At 25.9% G+C, this 19,830-nt stretch overlaps 1 protein-coding gene across 1 annotated transcript; it reads right to left on the bottom strand.

Moving 5' to 3' along the window:
- Positions 1 to 2,725: 2,725 nt before the first annotated feature.
- LOC112691254 (dynein heavy chain 1, axonemal) lies at positions 2,726 to 8,775 on the bottom strand. Its single transcript, XM_025565411.1, has 14 exons — positions 8,276 to 8,775; positions 7,559 to 7,691; positions 7,205 to 7,343; positions 6,916 to 7,136; positions 6,681 to 6,854; positions 6,385 to 6,603; positions 5,897 to 6,159; positions 5,451 to 5,820; positions 5,013 to 5,360; positions 4,741 to 4,948; positions 4,539 to 4,667; positions 4,109 to 4,478; positions 3,526 to 3,658; positions 2,726 to 2,851 (listed from the first exon to the last, which is right to left on the bottom strand). The coding sequence occupies exons 1-14, from the start codon at positions 8,773 to 8,775 to the stop codon at positions 2,726 to 2,728; spliced, it is 3,333 nt and encodes a 1,110-aa protein (XP_025421196.1).
- Between the last annotated feature and the right edge of the window lie 11,055 nt (positions 8,776 to 19,830).

Genomic DNA, 19,830 nt, shown 5'->3' on the forward strand with positions numbered 1-19,830 from the left:
TTAATCGGCACAAATTTAAAATTAGTCAAGTCAGAAGTATTAAGTAAGTATATAGAATATGGTAAATATAATAAGTATACAGTAGGAAAGTTTTCGTAATTTCGACCATTTATAAATTTTCAAATTTTTATTATTATTTTAAAGTTCGTATTTTTCCAACACGGATTTTAATTTTTGTTTAATATTTTGTCGTATATTATTTTCTGCTTGTTGAATTTTATTTTTTATATTTTGTACAATGTCAATCAAATGGTGAAAATTAAGTCCAAATGTTTCTGAATTATAGAATTTCTCAATGTTCCAAAATTTTAGATATGATTTAATAGAGAGTTTTTAATAAATACGTTAATTTTCTATAAATTAGTCGAAAATGAATAAAAGTGATTAAAAATGTGGAAAAATGACATAAAATGTCAAAAATGACTTGTTGACTAAAAAATGTAAAATAAAATAAGTTATTTTACATTCATGTGCTATTGAAACAAATTTTTAGCTAAGAAAGCATTGTCTAAAAATTTTCAAATAAAAAAATACAAAACACATTATATTCCAAGCCCCATTTATTTTTCGAAGAACAAAATTTATTTAAATTTATAGGCAAAGCTTTCTAATAAAAAAAAAAAAAAACTTATAAAAATCAAAAAAGTTATGCGATATGAAACTTTTGGAGTGGCTAAGTGGCTTTACTATCTAAAATTACGATAGTTGGAAAAGATTCATTGTTAAACCAATATATTTCTGATTAGTCTCAAAAGTTGAAAAATGAATATGTCAATGTTAAAATGTAACAGCTATTAATTATGCACCTGAACATGAGTAAATTTTGTATTTTATATTGTGTAACAATAAAACTAAACTATTGACCCGTACCGATACCTACAGTTATAAATTAACATAATTAATTGATTATACACGGATCTATAATCGAATTTATAATGAACTTGTGTCATAAACACGATATTTTCATTACCTTTGTCATTTGTAACCGTATACTACTATTTTTAATAGAATTTCATGTTATATAGGAATCAAAAGACTGACAGTATATCAATTGTTATTCACTAACTTGCGAGGCACTGATATAATTCATTAGAACATTAAGCGCCTTACAGTCAATATTAATTATCACCAATTCATATAATAACGGGCATTAAAGTGAAAAACTGTTCAATAACCATTTCATGTTATAAAAATGAAATTGGCCATTGGCCACGTGCCTTATAGTATTAACTATATTTTTTCTTTTTACAGGTACTTGTTAGTTAAAATTTCAGACCGTAAATTTGTTTATTTTTTAAATGTAATTTATAATAATTTTGCTTCCATGAGTTGTAGATAATACATTATAACAATATGGCAGGAACGATCCAGCTGTATATTACGAGGAACGTTCGCTACTATAGTCGACTTTCAATAATAATTTGTAAATTTTTATTTTTCTTATTTATTTTCCCGTGGGCCATGGTTCTAATATCCGACAGATTTGAAATATTCTCAGAAAATATACGTAACAAAGAGAATTTATCCTATTATCATATCATATATCATAGAAGTAATGGATAGAAAACCTTAGAAAATCATTTTTTTTTTAAATTTCTTAATAGTTTTATTAAAAATTACAAGAAACTGAAATTTGTTTTTAAAATAATAAAATGTATAGCATACAAAGTTAAAAAAAAAAATCGAATTTTTGTTCTTTATATTTCAAAAAAATAATTATCATAAAAATTTGATATTTTTACTTTATGGTTATTATTTACTACAAATAGTAAAATTAGTAAAGGGCTTTTAATTTTTTTGAACTATTTGTAGATTTTTGAAAATTTCACTTTTTCTAAGTTTTTTTCTTTTAAAATGTGAATAATTATTTTGGTTGGCAAAAAGTGCAATACAAAGTTTCTCTTACATTTCTCTTATAGGTAAATCTCAAAGATTAATTATATGAAAGTAAGAAAATTAAATTTTGACAAAATAGAATATTTAAACGAATTTCGATTATACGATAGTAATTATTTGGTTGTGATTCTATATATATATATATATATTAATTGTAACGATTTGAAATATTTACTAAATACTTATAATTAGCATTTTATATACATTTCATAACTTTCGAAATATATCATATATATTATAATGCAAATTGTGTGTTGTTTACAAGCACTTGAAATTTTCCATTTTTCTCAAATTTTATTGATTACAGTTTGTTAATATACACATGGAGGAAGGGGGATAATTTTATTATAATTTACTTACTTACCTACATTTTATATCAATTTTAGATTCTGGCTGAGGTTTTTTTTTTTTTTTGCTTGTGTATATGATAGTAGTTTGTGTTCATAACAATAATAAAAATCTAAAATTTTAAAAATAAGAATTATTTAAATAATGTATATTATGAGTAGGGTTCGGATCTATATATATAATTAAACTATAATTCACTTTATTAATTCAATAGTTTCTACTAAATAAAAGTAATAGCAATATTAAATATTAATATCGATATAAATGTATAATATTTAAAATAAATTTAATAATAAACACTCTTTTGTTGAAAGTCTTAAACAAACTTCTCTAGGTCGAACATGAAACAAAGATATACAATTAATTATTGACTAAATAATTATTTGATTGAATTCTTATATGATTTAAATTTACAAGTATAAAAATAAAAAACATAAATCCAAATGTATTATGGAACTCAACAATTTATGTACTAAGAGTACTATGAACAGAATCGGTTTTTTTTTGTTTCTAGATAAATTGACAATCTACTCTGCGCTACATTTAAGAGATTATAGCCGTTGTAGATTTTCTCCATAAGCTGTTGATTTTTACAAATCTTCATCACCTAAATAAGTATATTTTATCAAATTAAATTTATGTAGATTATATAAAAATAAAAGTGTTGGTAAATATTGAACATAACCTATATAGATAAAATATGCGTACTGCAAATTATGAAAAGGCAGGTTGCTTAAAAAATGTAATTTATTTTTCTTTGTTAGCAAAGTATTTAATATACTTAATTATTCAAGTTAATTAAAAACTATTCCAGATAAACCCTATGTATTATAACACAACCATCGATACATTGATCGACGAAACTACATTAAGTTATTGCAGTGATATGATATAAAATAGATGGTTTAAAAAGTAAATTATAAAACAATTCATAAATATTATAGATATTACATTATAACCTCGATTTTTGAATATGGTGAATATTATAAAATAAATAATAATTATAATGACATATAATTGTATACAATATAATATTATAATAACAGTAGGTATAATAATTATAAATATTATTATTATTATTATTATATTACATAATAATTTTATAATTGTGTACCTACATTTGTTTTTATTTATTTTTTTGTTTGGTTAAAATTTTAAAAATTAAGAACTTAAGTTTGAAAAAGAATTTTGGACATAGTTTTGCTTTTAGCGCATATTCGTAATTTGCATAGCATAAATATATAGTTCATAGGTTATTTATATTGACGAATGAAATCTTACCAAAGGCCTACTCAGAACGGTTTTCATTACTAATTTCCATATTTGTTCTGCTAGGACAAACTTCTTAAACTCAATAGGTAAATTTTCTTTAATGTCTGTTCTATTAAACGAAGGAATTAATTCCACCAATTTTCTAAGACAAATAATTTTAAATGAGCCGATGTGTATGTATTTGTGTTGACTATTTATAAAGTAAATAGCAAATGCATAATGCATCAAATATAACTTAATATAATATTAAAACAAAACTAAAATGTTTTTAAAATTTTAATTCAATAGAAATAAGCAAATTCCACGCCGCGGCGCGCCGATTAAAATAAAATATTTTAAGTAGTGACTAACTATAATATTTAAATTTCAAATAAATTGTAATGTTATGTTAATTTACAAATATTGAATTAATATAATTAGCATACCAGCAATTATTAACATTTTTTCTTAACAAAAACAATTATTTAGACCACTTGTACGTAAAATTGTATATAAATAATATTAAGTAAATATAAGTTAAATTGCAGGCTAATGAACCAAATGTCAAATGCTTTCCATATTAAAATAAAAAAAAAAAAAACAATTATTATACTTCTGATATTCATTCAAGGCTGAAATTAATTCTTGTGCAAGTTTTAAATTTTCTTCCCATTCAGGCAATTGTTCTTCAAATACTTCTCTAAATTTACTTATAAATAACTTTTTAATAAGCAACACATGATCATCCAGCATTTTTTTTTCTTCATCGGATAACTTCACAATGTATGTTCCTGTATTTTGATAAGGAATTAACTCAAATTTTATGTTATTCCATTCTTCCATCATTTTATTTAAATCCATTTCAATTAAGTGTTCTTCCCAAGCATTGTTCGAAATTATCTTCAACTGTTCTACAAAATTAGCAACACCCGAATCCAAACATTTCTTAAAAGTCAATGATGGAACCAAAATAACTTTTACACCTAAAAATTATTTTTTTTCAAACCAATTTTACTAAAATATGTAACACAATAATAATTAACCAGTTTCGTTGGCTAATGCATCCCAATGTTTTTGCTTCATTCCTGGTTTTATTATATATTTTAATAATGTTATCATTGGTTTAAAGTCTTCAATTAGTGTTTTCATTTCCTTAGCTACACTTAGAGTACCTAAAATTATATAATAAAAGTAATAGTTATGACATTTATGCATAAAAATTAAAAAATTGAAAATAATCAATACCGGGTACTTCTGCTAATTGTTCAACACAGTTGCTAATAATATTTAACAATTCATCAAATTTAGATTCTATAGAACTTTCTTCAAGATTTGCTAATGGGTTTTGTAATACTGCGCTCTGCAGTTTTAAGAACTCTGCAGAGCTAAGCCATAGTTCCTTGTATGGTTCAAATTCAATAATTAGTTTATCAATATTTTCAAAAGGTGTCACCTAATTAACAACCAATGTAATTGTAAATTACTATAAAAACAAAAAAAAAATAATCTCCACAGACCGTGTGACCAAAAAGTTTTTGTCTGTGGTTTAACACTTGACCGAATGAATGGAGTTCACTTATCAATTTCCAATTTTTATTTATATCCACGGCGATTTCAAATACTTTTGATATATTATTTTCAATGGTTAATTTTAATATAGCATTTGAAATGAATTCTATTTTATCTTGTAATATAATTTCATCCTCTAATTGCACTTTCTCAAATTTTTCAATTTCTAATCCTATATTTTCTAACGTTTCCTTAATTCTAAGAGCAATTTTATATGGCCAAATGTGAGCATCAATCTTCAATTTAAATTGTTCTTTATCTATTATCCATAAAAATGAATTCAATATATCCAAGTCCTAAGAGTTATGAATAATAACATACGATCGTGAAGAATAGTTCCATTAAGAAAAGACGTGTATTAATAGATAATATATTTTGGTGATTACCACGAATAACCGTTTTACAATAGCCGATATATTTTCAATTATAGTTGGCAGTGTGTCAATCCAATCTCTCGTTTCAAACACTTGTTCTATTGATGCAGCAGTTTCACCGAGCCTTATGTATATACCTTTGAACTCTGAACAACACGATTCTAATTGATCAATCGTTTTACTGGCATGAGTACTCATAATTAAATTTGCCATATTGTTCCGTTTGTCTACCAATATTTTCTTCAGAGGTTCAACGTTTACGAGAAATAAGCCAATTGTAATAGTTTCGGGAAGTTCCACCTTTAAAATTTCCTTCATTTCAATCTGCCGTGTGATTTCTTCTTTTATTTGAATAAGTGATGGATTGCCTTCAAAAAAATGCCCTTTTACACAAAATGTTATTTACATTATATTTTGCACAAAAAAAGCAAGTCATAACATTTTATACTCAAACGTACTCTACGTATGATTGGACATTTATGTTAAATAAAGTCAAATAAACAATAAATTCTTTACAGTACGATTTTAGTGGAATTATAGCTAAACGAACATTATTTTCAATGGATATTAGTAATTCAGACATATCACTCAAAAACAATTTTTTTGGCATTAAATAGGTTGTATTAACAAACTTCATCTTCGAGCTTAATAAAAACGGATTTATTGCAGGTATTGCATGATTTTCTATAATCCCTTTATTGAATAATTTTACAATCACAGTCTGTGGAATTCAAAGTATATCAAAATATTTTATCATAAATTCAATAAATCATTATTTTTACCAGTTACACTAATTACAACTAATTAAATACCGAAAAAAAATATTTAGATAAACGAATACGAAATAAATTATTTTACCAGATGTATAATAACTGCTAAGTAATAACATATTCAACTTTTATGACTTTAGTTAGAATGAAAAGTAATGCAGTATAAGTATACAAACTTCAAATCTATCTGGATCTGTGATATAGTAAGGCCCATATTTATTCATATTTAGTACAATGGAAAATATTGGTGGAGCAGTAATTTCTTCAAAAGATGTTTTGCATAAATCACTACCCCAAGAAAAATCCTCATTAATATCTTTCATTGAAACGCATGGTTGTTCTATTAAATCTGCATACGTTTTTGCTGAATTAATATAAATTGCGTATAACTGTTTCTGTGAATACGATATAAAATATGTTACTCGCTTACATAATTTACTTGAAAACAAATAACAATAATAAAATGTCTTACTTCCATCATGAACTGAATTAATTTTATGAATTTTCCGAGTTTGTGATAAGACGAGTCAAAAATTACATTATCACGTGAAAAAATATCAAACCAACCATTTTTCACATGCTGCAAAGCTCTACGACATTTTTTAACAATTCCATTTACCCAATAACTTTTAAGCGAATTCAAAGTCTGGAAGTCATCAATATTACATCATTCTGCTAACACATTATTTAATTAAAATATTTCTCACTTTAAAAATATTTCGAAGCTGTAAATTTTCAAACTGCTCAAGTGTTACAAGTGAAAGACCATTCAATTCTCTCTTTAAAAACAAATTTGTATTGCTTACCAATATGTTTTCTATGTTACAGTACCAAAGAGCAGAAAATATTTCAGGTAAAGCAATCAATCGATTTCTATTATGGCCCATTCTAAGTTCTGTGTTATTTATCATTTCAATTCTTAATCGTGCTGTTCAAACATGAAGTAAAAACATACACAATATAGATATTTTTCTATAGTTTAATTTGAGTAGTTACCATGTTTTCTTGTTATACGACCAAATTCAAAATTCGGTAAACGCACAAATTCAAATTTCTCGGGATTTTGTTTAACCTTGTATTGCAGAAAAAGAGAGAACTGTAACCTCTTATGATTATTTTTAATTTCTTCGACAATCTTCAAAATCATTAACACACACAATGAATTAAAAATGAGTTATCTTTAATAGCAGCTCTTAATTTTATTTAAATATAATAATATTCATACTTATAAATTATGTAATATAATACATATTATACAGTAAAAAAATATTTAAAAAATGTGTCACCAAATATGAGGAAAAGAATTAGAGTAAGTTCCTTTTAAACCAAATTTAAGTTTATAAATCATACTAGTTTTTTATCGGCTTCAGTTGCGTTGAAATTTTTACTATCAAACAGATTAACCAGTATACTGTTTATAAATGTATTTGACAAAGTAACTGGAATATCATCAATTTTAATTTTATCGAGGTACATATTCCATCTAAAATGAAACAAGTATTATTATTTAAATTGTTTACTAGTTACGAAAAATACTTTATCTCATGGTCGATATAAAATAAAGAATTCTCAGATTTAAAATTTTACGATATCAAGATATTTTTATTTTTAACCATTAGAGTTTTAGAATTAGAAAATTGTTCAAGTGTTAAAATTTTTTTAAGGCAGTTAACTATGACAAAAAGTTTACTTTAGTTATAATATTTATTTATTGATTTATATAAATAAATGTATATATACGGAAAGGAGTTCTTTTTACATAAATATTTGTTGTAAAATATTTTTTTAAATTCCATTTTAGACAGTTCAAGAGTTTGTATAAGAAAGTAGCCATATTGGCCTAAGCTATTAATAGCTTAATTGACGTGGTACATATGTAATTATGTGGAATGACAGGGAATATTTAGAATAAATATTATAAACATTTATTAAATTACTCTATTGCAATCACTATTTTACTAATTTTAAAACTGTATTATCAACCATTGTTGTTTTCATTTATTATAACTGTTTATTATTAAATTTAAATCTTAACGAAAAGTAATAAATTATTATCGTATAACTTGCAACATAATCTTTTCGCAAAAATCTCGTCTCAAAATTGCTTCCTTAATTCGTTTTATAAATTCTCTAGGGTCTTCTCCTCTAAAATGTATTTGTGTCCTAGGCACTTCTGAATATAATTCGGTGGAGTTATTATTCGACAGGATAGCTGAATACATTTTTGATTTAGAATTATAATCAATTATATTTGCATCAACCCAATCGTAAGTTTTAGAACTTTCATCATTAGAATTAACAGGCAAGTAAACAGTTGCAGATACACCATTATAAAGGTTTTTCTGAATATATTCATCAGCGTTCTTATCATTGAATTCAGTATTATCATAATACCATAGGGGTGTAAAATTTCCTTTTTTCGTCATTTGCTGACTTAAATTTATTTTCAAATCTTTTTCTGGAATCACCAATTGATTGTTTTCGATACCATGATCTAGTAATAGTTCAGGAATTGAAAATTTTGCATACAATTTTGTCAATCTCTCAAGATTTATGATTCTAAACATGACACCTGAAAATATTTAAACACGATAAAATTTACACGACAAGTGAGTAAACTTACATGGTAATAATTAAAGTGTACCACAGAAATCTAAACACAAAATATCTCTACTCGTTGTTTCACGTGTAAACAATAATACATTACAATAACACAAAAAGTATTCACTTTATTTTATACTGTAAAAAAATGCCAATAATTTAATTAAATTTCGTTGGTTTTATATAAAGTAAGTTTATCCAAGGTTATCACGGTATATTTAAATGTTATATGCAGAGAAAATGAAGAGAAAAGTTTTCGAATTTATTTTATTATTTTATATGAATAAAAGAAAAAATTGAAATATATGATTATACAAAAAAATTTCTCAGTAATCGATAACTGAATCAGTATATTGAAGGCTTTACCTACGATAAATAATTTAAAAATATATAACATTTTTAACATACTTGTTAATTAAAGGAAATCCTATCAAACAATTTCGAAAGTTATAAAAAACAACTTTTTCGATAGTTCAAAATCCTCGATTACATAAACATTTTAATTAAATACATGTAAAATATAGTAAATTAACAAATAATAACAGTTGATAAATGCAAATCATAGTTATAAAATAAATATATCTACAATGCACAATTTTTAAGCCAAATAATGAATTTGTTTATTGATTAATAATTATTAATAATTACATATTAGGAACAATATTTTTTATCTGAACAATATATAATATTATTTGTTTAATAACTTTTTCTATTCAGTATGCTGATGTATTTTCTATACCGAACTCAAATAAGGCGTTTGTTACCAATAAATGTCTAAAAATATTGTTTCGTATGTACCTCATTAGATTACCACCTATTAAATACAGTAAAAATTCGTTTGAACGTCACTGTCGGGATTAGTAATATGACGGGTAAAATATTGGGTAAAATATACGTCTTCAACGTAATTTGTTTATCGGGACGGTCTGTCTCGATTGTGATCGATATAATAATACACATAAATAATATACATTAAAATATTTGACAGGGGATACATCAGAAATTCAATATCATACATCATTAATGAAAATCTTGTAACAGTGTGTACAATTTATAAATACTCAAAAATAATACGGACGAAAACATAAATGAATCGGTTTGAGTGCTAAAACAATACAATAGAATTTTCAATATTGCGCCACTAATGTGATAACTCTGCAGTGTTCAATGTAATGCTGGGTCCACACAGAGAAAATAAAATTAAAACAAAATAGAAACTTTGTGTTCTTCGACAAAATCAAAACATTTTTAAAAACAAAATCGTGTTCCTAGCGCTTTCGGTAAACATCAAAAGGTTTTTGTTGGCCTAACCCAATAACGTTTTATATTATTTACTTCTTTTTTTCTTGTAAATAAATATATTCAGCACTTAGTACTAAAAAATCTTTAACGTTTTCAATATTTTATTTCATTTTCCTCATTTTAATTTGTAGTAACTACAAAGAAAATTTTAGAAAATAACAACCAAAATAACGAACACTGAACTTCTTGAACTGCTCGAACTCGGATACTCTAGACTGAATGACCGCGATTGATGATGAAAATGACAGATTTTTTTCTGTATAGGTAGTTATAAACAAAAATAAAACACAAAGAAAGTGTTTGAACTTGGTTCATTTTTTGTTTAATTTTTTACTCAACTCAGTATGGATACATGTTTTTTTCTGTTTTATTTCAAACTAAAAAAAAATTGAGTTTGTGTTTTATTTTTATTCTGTTTTTGTGTCAACTCTGTGCGGACCCGGCATAAGATCGGTAATGCAAACAATTTTTGATTCTTGTATCAAGTATTGGTATTAATTTTTTTTTTCCCCCCCACGGAATGTAACGACTATAAAAGGCGCCTGAAGTTGAGCGCGACGGGCCAATCATGCCACCCCTCGCAGCCTCCTACCTGGACCGTGGCCCTAGGTCAAATACTTCACCAGGTGCACCCAACTACAAATTATTTTACATACGACTTATAACGTAATTATTTGTAAGCACATGGCTGGATTAGCAGAGATACTAAAGTAGCATTTTCTCCAGATCGGCACAAATTTTTAATATACCGTGAACATTTTTTTTTTAATCGCCTCATTTTTAATCGGGTTAGTGCATTTGTACGGACATTAGTATGCGTGGGTGTACGACCAGCTATTTCTGACCAACGATGCGGAGAACGTTCCGTGAAAATGCACTTTTAAAATTAGTCCGGTAGGCTAGTGGACGCACACAAGATACGAAATGCACCTGATATCATGCGGTATCATACTAGCTATTTCGTTACATATATTAGAGGTTTGCAACATCTTTATGAATTGCCATATTTTCATTTTGAAGAAACAGAATTAAAACTAGTCAAATATATATTTGATTTATTTTGTTCGTCGTTGATGACTGCATAAGTGCGAGACTCGTGATGTATTAAACATAACAATAAGATTACTGGCGCAGACGTTTTTCGTTCCATCGTTTGTGCCGGTTTTAATTGAATTGTTAATGAGGGTGCCAAAATATTAAAAACTGACACCGGCAGTCGTGTCTGTTCATTGCGACAAACCGACTGCTGAAAAATAATGAAATAAATTCTAATTAAAATCTTCGTGAACACGGTGGAAAACCCCGATGACATTATGTCACGCGCACCGACTCGAAAGATAATCAGTTAATTGGATGGCAGAAAGGTAATTTTGGTGGTGAGTATTCGTATTATGATTTCAAATATAAATTTAATTATCGAGTGGAACAAATACAAAGAGGTTTGACAGGTTAGTAGTTATTGTAGCAGTGGCGCGGGTTGATCGTCGATCTAATCTTAGTTACCAATAGTTAGATGTTATATTACAGCGTTAGATTAAAAATGAACGTCGAATACAAACAATAAATGCCGACCGAAAATATTTCAACAATGTTTAAAACAAAACACCATATCAACAATCAGTCATAAAGAAACCTATACGCCGCATACGTATAAAACGGTATTGTTAACAATCTTCAATAAACGATAAACATTATAATTTGCACATAAAATTTGTGTAATGTCAAGTGTTCACTAATTTATTTAAATCATAATTTCATAATTTATAGGAAATATCAGCATTTTTGAACAAAGATCGTGAGATTGTAATTTTAATTAAAAAAATATTAAACAAAGAACCAACTGTTCTTTTAAAACGAATGGATGAATCTGTTTGGTCATAAAAAATATGATCAAACAATTTAAGTAAAAATGTACTTGCTGATGTAGACGAAAATGAAATGTTCAGTGGTGATACTGTATTCCCACTCATAAATACAGTAATAAATACAGAAACAAAATTAAAAATAATTTAAATTATTATACATCCTTCTGTAATATTTTTTTTTTTTAGTTAATACCATTGATGGAATAGCTAATCATAAAGATAAAAGTTATATTATTGTATACAACAGAAAATCAAAAAATATACTGGATAAAATGGAAGCAAGGAAAAAAGTTATTCAACATTTTGATGCACAAATTGGTAAATAATAATGATTATTTAATTTGAGAGATTAAATTATATTTCGCATATTTTGAGGGTTTTTACATATGTACACAAGGTATTCGTGTAGTAAGCTTACTCGCCATAAAATATAAAATGCCATCGATCAAAAACTGTTACAAGTTACACTGCAAATAACTTATAGCGTTTGCGTATTTGATTTTACACTATCGCAAAAATAGCATAGTAAGAAACAAATATGTTTTATGCTAAGACAAAGAAAATTTTTGTATCTGATTTTGTACACAAATGCATTTTATAAAATTTTCTTTTATGTTATATATTAAGATATATCGTAATAATTACGATCAATATTTTCTTATTTTATCAAAATGTAAGATCATAGTTAACATATGTTTCTTCATTATATATATATATATGCCCGTACAAATAAATAATATTTATAATAATATAATTTCTTTCTAATATGTTAAAATGAAAAAATTAAAAATCAAATAAAACAACATAATCACTGAAAAACACATACGCGGAGAAGTGAACACATACTGAAGTAAATAACATTATTTCTAGATATAAGTTTTCGTTTTCTTGGTAGATATTTACCCAGCTATCTTAATGACTATTATGATAGTATTATATTATTATCTTTGAGACTCGAGTCACAGGTTTCTGCAATAAAACAAAATCAAAGTATAATAATATCGATAAAATAAATATGAAAATCATGAACTTCAATCGCTTTTTTCAATCAAATCATGTTGTTGATAACAATTCACCAGTAAGTATCGTACTACACGAATAGCAATACATATATAAACAATTTTTGAAAAGTTTAAAAAAGTTAATGCATGTTTAGTGCATATGTGTTTGCCGTGTCGTAGCCAGGATTTTTAAATGGCAGGGAATAAAAACTTTTTTGGGCTGGTTAGATAAGAAAGGCTTTGAGAGTTTACCCTTTACCCCTCCCCTACCACCAAATTTAAAATGTATTTCCAGCATTTTATAATAGTTTTAATAATATTTGTAGACGTGCGTTCGAATCGCTCAGTGTGTTTACCTTTATTATTTAACTTAATTAAAGGTAATTTAAAGGTAATTTAATTACCTTTATCGTGACTCTCGTCTGACACTTACATCTTATAATCATTTATACATAACAGCCCATATTTTTTGGTGAACCCCGACACAATGTGTGTATTCCGGAATTGGAAGTGTGCATTACGGATTTTAGAAGTGTGTACCTACTAAATATTAATAAATAAGACTATTATGAAGGTGTTTTTCAGGAAGTCAGTTTAAGCAAGATAGTTGATGAGACCTTAAATGTATCTATTACATTTTAAATAATGTATGCCACATTAAAATAAAAAAAATTGTAAATATTTTTCAGATTTATACCAGATAAAAGTATATTTTCAGTTTAAAAAATAATAACAGTATGGTAGTTATCTAATTATATTGTGCAATTTTATTGATAAAAATAATTATTATTAAAAATTATTACTGACATTACACTAAAAATTATAATCATATGAAAGGGGTAGAGGGGGTTTGTATTATATCATTGTACATTGAAAATTTTATGAAAAATAGGGGCTGACAAATACATTTATTATTATAATACATTTTATATATTATTATTATTAATTACATTCAGGACCGGCGAGAATATTTGAGTGCCCAGTGGCCCCTTTTACTTGCACTTGTTTGACTAAGATATACATAGTACTTGTACATATTTTAGTTCAATAAAAATATTGTATAAAAGGCTAAGACGACGGGCCCTCTCGGATGTACGGGCCACGGGGCTCTAGCCCTCCCTGCCCCACACTCTCGTTGGCTCTGATTATATTATAATTACTAATAATAATAAATTAACGGAGGTCAGCTTCTACTGCTACGACTTCACATAGTAAAACTATAGTGATTATAAAATGTAAGTGTCAGACAAGAGTCAATACAACCTTCACAATAAAGCTGATTACACACTGAACGGTTCAAACGCGCGTCTCTGCGTGTTTTGAATACCACGATTTTTAAAATGCAAAAGCGCTTTGCTTACACATTAGGCGCGTTTACGTGCGTTTCTCAAAAATAAACGCACCAATAATTTGTACTTTGTGATATACTAGTCTTGTTGTTACTGTACATCATACATTACTACATATGTACATGTATTATAGTACCTACATCGCGTTTTGTTATTTCATTTAATATTTTCAAATATAGAAAGTTTAAACGATATAGAAGTCGCATGTGTTATGTTCGCACTAAACGTTGAACATAAACAGAAAAAAAAAATAATAATAAAAAGGCGATATTAAGTTCATCCGGTTAATATAAAAAGACCAACAAATGGTCAGTTTCAGGTGATATTTATGACTTTAGATAGTCACCCAGAAGAAATTTTTTTTAAGTATTATATTTTAAGTATCGTATTACTCTTCCGTTTCAAATATCTTTATATTATAAATTAATACAATTTGTACGGAGATTATACAAGATTGAAGGCACAAATTATGAATGAGTGAACGAAAAATAAATGCGGCGTCCCTTGTGTTATTAAATACGAAAATGCATTGTAAATATATTGGGAAATCATTGTTTAATTGTAGTTAAAGAACGCTCAAAATTAAACATACTCGTTCGAACGTACGTCTTATTTACGTGTGTGAATAAGCCCATAGAAATGTACATGTTTAATTTTGAGTGATTAATCGCGACGCTTGAATGGCTTCGTATCGTCTCGTATAATCCTCTTAACTACCAAAATGTAGTAATCACAGTAGAAATAATACACTTATGTATTTACCAATGACAAACATCTTCGTCAACATTTAGTTAGTACCAAAGTTTTAAAATATTTAAATACTAAGTATTAGTATACTAGTTCAGTTTATACACATAAACGCGACTCATAAGAGGGGCTATAGCTCCCTTACCCCCCCCCTTTGGCTATGCCCCTGTGTTTTTCCATATTTTGATTATTACATGCATCTGTGCATTTTCGGGTTCTAGTAATAAATAATGCTTACTATTAAATTATATCGTATATAGGGTTGTAAAATTTCATGAAATTTATAATTTGAGTGAAAAATAAAAATTTTGTTTCATTTCAGCAAAAATATAATGCTTTATGTTTTATTTTTTATGGGATACTTTTTGTATTATTAATTGTACTAAATAGAAATAAGAACTAATTTATATAAATTAACAATTAACACCATATTAGTTTATAGTTATTATAATTTATAAATATTGATTTAACAGGTAAGAGATCAATAGGCATTGAAACACCTGAAAAAATTTTACAAAATATAGATGAATTTATAAATAAGTTGCCAGTAGTTCCATTACTCATCAGCTATCACATTATTTCAGAAGTTTCTCATCAAAAAAATATATTGGTACCTAGTGAATTTAAAAGTTAAGCACATATTTATAAAATGTATTGTGAATATTGTGAAATACACAATATATACCAACATCTGGAAATGTTTTTAAAGAAAGATGAAAATTACAATTGAATATTGGAGTACAATATTGAATTGTATTTGTATACAAATAATAAATAAAAAAAAATTATATTTATGTATAAAAGATAATAAATATAATTTAATAAAAAATAAAAATTAGCTGCTTTGCATAGTTAAACAAATAACTTATCAGTATAAAATATAAAATCATAGTGATTAGCCATTAGGTAAATATACATTTTTAAATACTATACTATTGAAAGTATGGAAATTAAAATTATAATGACTGAATTCATATAATATAAATATATTATTTAAAGATAACAATATAATAAAATAAAAATAAGCTCCTTTGCATAGTTAAACAAATCATATATTAGGGAAGTATAATGTTTTCATTACTATACTCAAGAAAGTATGAAAATTAAAATTTAGATGGCTGAAGATACTTCAGAAAACTTGACTAGTAACATGTAAATAAATCACAGGCGACTAGAACTATTACTTATTAGACGAATATTATCATAAAAATAGCTGCTATCAATAATAATGCGCCGGTTTTGTCGTTGCTACATATATTTATTAATATTAAAAATATTTGTGGTCGTTGCCTATTTATAGGCAGCTGATAGACTACACCACGTTAAATGGGAAAGCCCAAGATTGTACCGAAACGATATCATACAATATCAACTGATTAAATTACATTTGACAGTCACTATCTCAAACGTAAAAAAAAATATTTTTCAATACTTCATAAAGTGTGAAATTTTCAATTATTTCAAATTTAAAACCCTAATCGTATAGGTACTTTTCAGTACATATACTTACGAGTATACCTCTGGTAGTATACTGGGAAACAAAATAATACCAAAGTAAGCAAAAATATAACAATTTGAAACCCCTTTATTAAAACACACAAGTTAAAAATGATTTGTTTGGCAGCATATATCGCAGCACAGCCCTACTATGAATGCCTTGGTCTTCCATTCGTATTTCCTTAAATCTAATTTATCTTTTAGTTGCTTCAGCTCATTTGCTTCACTGGTCTATAATACAAATGTCGTTATAAACATTTTGTGATTATTGCTTTTACATCATCATAAGACTCATAACTACAATAATAAATGCGAATTAAATATTTACCTTTGGGTACTTAGAGCAGTCGTTCATCAACTAAGAATGTATAAATCGCTACCGAAAATTATCCGTGTTTTTACATAATTACCTAAAAATACGATAACTTATAATTAATTTTATATCATTATTACCTATTGATAGATAATCATGACTTTTATGAATATGTTTATTTCAATTATTTAGTACTTTTTTTGTTTTATAAATTAAACACTCGAGTATAGGTGATTGAATTAATATAAAATTAAATAGAATCATACAATTTCATGAAAAAATAATGAAAATATTTAAACTTATATTACTACTTGGTGTATTTAAGCGGGCACCTGAATAAATTATAGTTTTTAATGGCCAATTAAAATGTCGATAGTTAATGATTTTAACATCCTGGTCTCCTGCAATCAATACATTTATTTTCATTGATTCTCAAACAAAAATAAGCTTAAATATAGTAAACGTCAATTGGATTAAGTAACAGTATTAAATACTTTAAAATAAAAGTGTGACTGTGCGAGTCAGTGATTAACTCAATTTTCCAATTACAACATTTGTTGAAACTATTCAGGCGAGTACAATATATAGACTACATTATAATAATATTATGAGATACCACGTGTATTTTTAATAATATTTATTAAATCAATAAAAAAGATAAATATATATTAATTCTTAAATATCAACTTAAATAAACGTATATTATACTTAATAAGTTTGATCAATAAAATAAAATAAATGTTGGTTACATTTTTTTTAGGTATCAATAATGCCTCATTTTTATGAGTACTATCGTATAGGTGTATGTACGTATTTACACACATATTTAAAAAAAATATCAATTGTCGCGTGGGACAAAAAGTCATATAGCGTATACAACAAAAACTGATATTTTTTTTAAATACGATTTATTGAAGACGATTGTAAAAAAGGCTATGCCTCTATCGTTTATTTTCAAAACGATGAGCTTTGGACAGAAAACGTCTCCTTAACTAAAATTTGAAAAAAAGTTTTCGACCAAATTCTTAATTAAGAAACAAGATTGTTAAAAAGGCTATGACTTTTCAGTCCACTCTCGGCTTCAAAGTTATGATCTTTGCGTAGACAGAAAAGGTGTCTTTCATAAATTCGTTTATAATTTTTTTTTTTTACTTTTAAATTATTACCGTTCTAGCAACTCTGTAGAAAAGAAATAATATTATTCATAAAAATTAAAATAACGATATATGAAAAATAAAAATAAAAATAAATGTTCAATTCAATTTTCAAAGTACATATAATAGAAAAATGTATCCTTTTAATATATAATAAAAGGAAATCACTGTGTGTGCTTACAGTGATTTATTTTCAATCAAGAAAATAACTATTTTCGAGTGGAGCCTCTAACCGAAAATTTGTCGTCTTTTTTGACCGGAGCGTCTGCTCTTTACTTCTTTAACTTACATTTTTTATATTATTTAGTTTACCCATTTTTTTTTCATTATTATTATTATTATCTTTGCGTATGTGTATCATTGACATCTTACAATTATTTCCAACACAACATTTCATAAATGTATTACTTTTCGCTATTTTGGCCTCAGCACATTTTTGCATAATCGGCACCATTTCTATATTATGCAATATATATATATTACACATATACGACAGTACATATTATTTAAAATGACAAAGAAACAATGAAAATGCCATTCTCACAAAATCTATGATCAGTATACTTATTTATGTCCCTTTCACATAATGTGATTGCAGTTTATGTATATTTTATTAATAAAATAATATAATCATGAATATTAATAAAAATAATATAAAAATTAATATCAGTAATTACTATAACTCAATATTGGGTACATAACTATGACAAACATGACATATATTTAAATTTCAAAATTACATTTGTTTCTAAACAGTTTTAATTAACTTTTAACAAGCATACATACATTTGATAAAGCATACTAAACATAAATGTTATTAACCATATTATTATTATTTACTTAAGACTTCAAATAAAACGTTCATAAGCCTACAGTAGTTTCAGTTTCTATTTTAATTATTACTTTATAATGATTTTTATATTTTAAGGTTGGTGTATTAGGTATTTATTTATGAAGTGTGATCAAAATGTTTGATGTGAGATCGGATAACTTGATGAATATATTGTAGTTTAAATAGCGTTGATATTTTTTACATATTGATTTAAAAACAATAAAACCAATCGTTGTATAATATTATATTTTGATGAATACTTCGATTGCACAGAATGTTATCCATTTAATGTAGAAAAATTGTATTAAAAATTAACGTATAATAAAAAAGATTTACTAAAAAAATGTTTTCTGCATATTGGTAAAAACAAAATATCTTTTTGAATAAAATTGGTTCATTTTAGATTAACTTCAATTTTATTCCATATGTGCTGGTGAATAATTATATTAAAAAAAATACATAAAATATTATAATAAACATTTTCTTGTTTATTATAGTTTCGCCATTGTTTCAATGTATAAAGTTCAGTTGAAATAAACTATCATTTAAACATTCGAGTGAAATTTCTGATATGTAAAAAGTTTTAATTAGATAAAATATTTGTCGAAAAAATGTGTAATTTCTACTTATAATTTATGTATTTTATCACATGACCGTTTCCCGTTGGTATAACGCTTATCCGCTGTGGTTGGTTGGTATTGTGTATTTACTATTATAACATACATTAATATAATATGTATCAATATAATAAAATACTTTTATGATTTAAGATTTATTATTTTTATATCTTTATATAATATCAAAACGTGAAGTGATTTTTTTGGATAGCTACATTTGAAGTTCTACTGGACCGATAAATATTCATATTTTTTTTTCAAATGCAAGTACTCGGTGTGCAGATTAGCCATCTAATGAGAAAAGTCCGAAAATATAGTTAGTTAGTTAATAGTTCGTTTTAGTT

Source organism: Sipha flava, unplaced genomic scaffold (assembly GCF_003268045.1).
Source record: "Sipha flava isolate LNK unplaced genomic scaffold, YSA_version1 583_pilon_pilon, whole genome shotgun sequence".
In the NCBI taxonomy this organism is placed as follows: domain Eukaryota; kingdom Metazoa; phylum Arthropoda; class Insecta; order Hemiptera; family Aphididae; genus Sipha; species Sipha flava.